At 43.9% G+C, this 1,961-nt stretch overlaps 1 protein-coding gene across 1 annotated transcript in view; it reads right to left on the bottom strand.

Moving 5' to 3' along the window:
- The window catches only part of G2E3 (G2/M-phase specific E3 ubiquitin protein ligase), a 19,075-nt gene extending 18,074 nt beyond the window's left edge, over positions 1–1,001 (bottom strand). The window contains exons 1-2 of the mRNA XM_018554158.1: positions 987–1,001; positions 74–171 (exon numbers count right to left, since the gene is read on the bottom strand). Coding sequence (XP_018409660.1) covers positions 74–166 — 93 coding nt within the window. The 5' untranslated portion in view covers positions 167–171; positions 987–1,001. The remainder of the gene's footprint in view (positions 1–73; positions 172–986) is intronic.
- Between the last annotated feature and the right edge of the window lie 960 nt (positions 1,002–1,961).

Consider the following 1,961-nt stretch of genomic DNA (forward strand, 5'->3'; position numbering starts at 1 on the left):
CAAACCCCCCCCCCCCCCAAAAAAAAACAACAACACTTTTTTAGTCACATGATGTCCCCTGACAAATACTCACCAGACAATAATAGTGCAAAGTCAAGTTATGTTCTGCATAGGTGTGTTTCTCTCCATATTTCTCTATGCAGTTTTCAGTTCTACCACAGAGCATACAGGCTAAAACACACAACAAATGTATTATTTACATTAGCAGAAGCAAGAATTGTAGCACATGTCTTACGAAAAAAAAAAAAAATGTCAACCCAAAACAGCAATACCTAAAAGAATTATATAAAAAAAAATATTCAAATTTAGACACAGGATTCGCATAGCAGCCATGGGAATAAACCAGTGTGCAGCAGTGGACCGGGCATGTGACAATCGAAAACATTTTGGATGCAGAAGGTTCTATGGCAGCTGTAGTTTTTGAGGAGGGTGGATCCCTACTATATTGTCAGAATCTTTCCGGGCTGCAGCATGTCTCTGCGCTGTCAGCATATGCTGTCTTTGGGTCACAGGAATGCATTACTAAATGTACTCCTGTGACCCAAAAAACATCTATAGCCAAAAAAAAAAGGTTTTAAACATATTAACACCAAGACATCCCACCATGGTCTGACAGCTGTGGCCTACCCTAAACCATCCTCTGCAGAGCTCCTCTCCCTGATGGACATACAGTACATGTGTAGATAACTGCCATAGAGATAAACGGGGAGATGCTTTACACAGCCCTATTTAGCTCTATAGAGATTATCTACAGATCACTGCAATTAACAGAGTGCTGAAGGATATAAACAATGCCACAGCCTAGGGCTAGAAGAAGAGGTCAAATGCAGGGTATGTCCTCATATGGGGTAATATACACTGCAGGATAAGGGTGTTATTTAAGTGCACTACATTTTAGAAAAATCATTTTGCTGAAATAAATGGATATGTGTAATTCAGCAACAGTTCTCTTGCAATGTTTAGAAGTCCCAAGTCCAAATACTCACGCAGGTCCCTGGACGGAATCCCGTGTTGGCTCATTGTAGGACATCCACCTTGTGCCCCTATAGTGCTGGAAAAAAGAAAATAAATGTTCTTACTTACTCAGCAAAGAGCAATAAAGATGCACTTGACTAGAGCATTAACAATAGCCACGAAAAAAGGGTAACGTTACAAAGTCACAAATACGGTGTGATCTCCAGGACCCAAGATCAGGCATTTTGACCAACAAAAAACAAACAGTGTGATGAAAAGGTTTGTAGCTCACCAGCATTTTTTGGTCCTTTTCAGGTTTACCGGCAATAATAATAAAAAAAACCACACAGACACCAATTCTACTAAAAGCAATATCTGTGATCGAGCGGTATAGAGTGCATTGTATTTGAAACATATATAATACAGAAGATTAGAATGATGTTTTGAAGATATAGACTAAACATACATCGTACTTGTCCATGGGGTAGCCCTTAATAAAACACCCGGCTAATCCAGCGTTGTCTGTTGTAATACGCAGCTCTGCTGCTGAGGGCTGGGTCCGTTGCTGCCATCTTCCTTTCTTCTGTCATCAGGAGGCAGGCTTCTTGCAGCCAGTCCCCTGGTGACACCACTGTGCATGCGCAATGCATAGTAGATGGCCCTAAAGTCTCCTGAGGCGAGTTTACCAGGAGGCTCCGAGAACACCAACTACGTCAGGTTTGCCAAGGCGAGAAACCAGGAAGCGTGGGGCCGGCTTAATAGAAATAAATATAAAAGTACAACAAAAAAACGGTGTGTGGGGAGGAATTGTAATAATATTCTAAATAGTGAAAGAACAGCCACTCTCCTGCGCCCGCGCCGCTGAGCCCCTCTCCTGCGCCCGCGCCGCTCTCCTTTGCCCACACCGCAGAGCCCCTCTCCTTTGCCCACACCGCAGAGCCCCTCTCCTTTGCCCACACCGCAGAGCCCCTCTCCTTTGCCCACACCGCAGAGCCCCTCTCCAGCGC

Source organism: Nanorana parkeri, unplaced genomic scaffold (genome assembly GCF_000935625.1).
Source record: "Nanorana parkeri isolate BGI_ZX_2015 unplaced genomic scaffold, ASM93562v1 scaffold144, whole genome shotgun sequence".
In the NCBI taxonomy this organism is placed as follows: Eukaryota; Metazoa; Chordata; class Amphibia; order Anura; family Dicroglossidae; genus Nanorana; species Nanorana parkeri.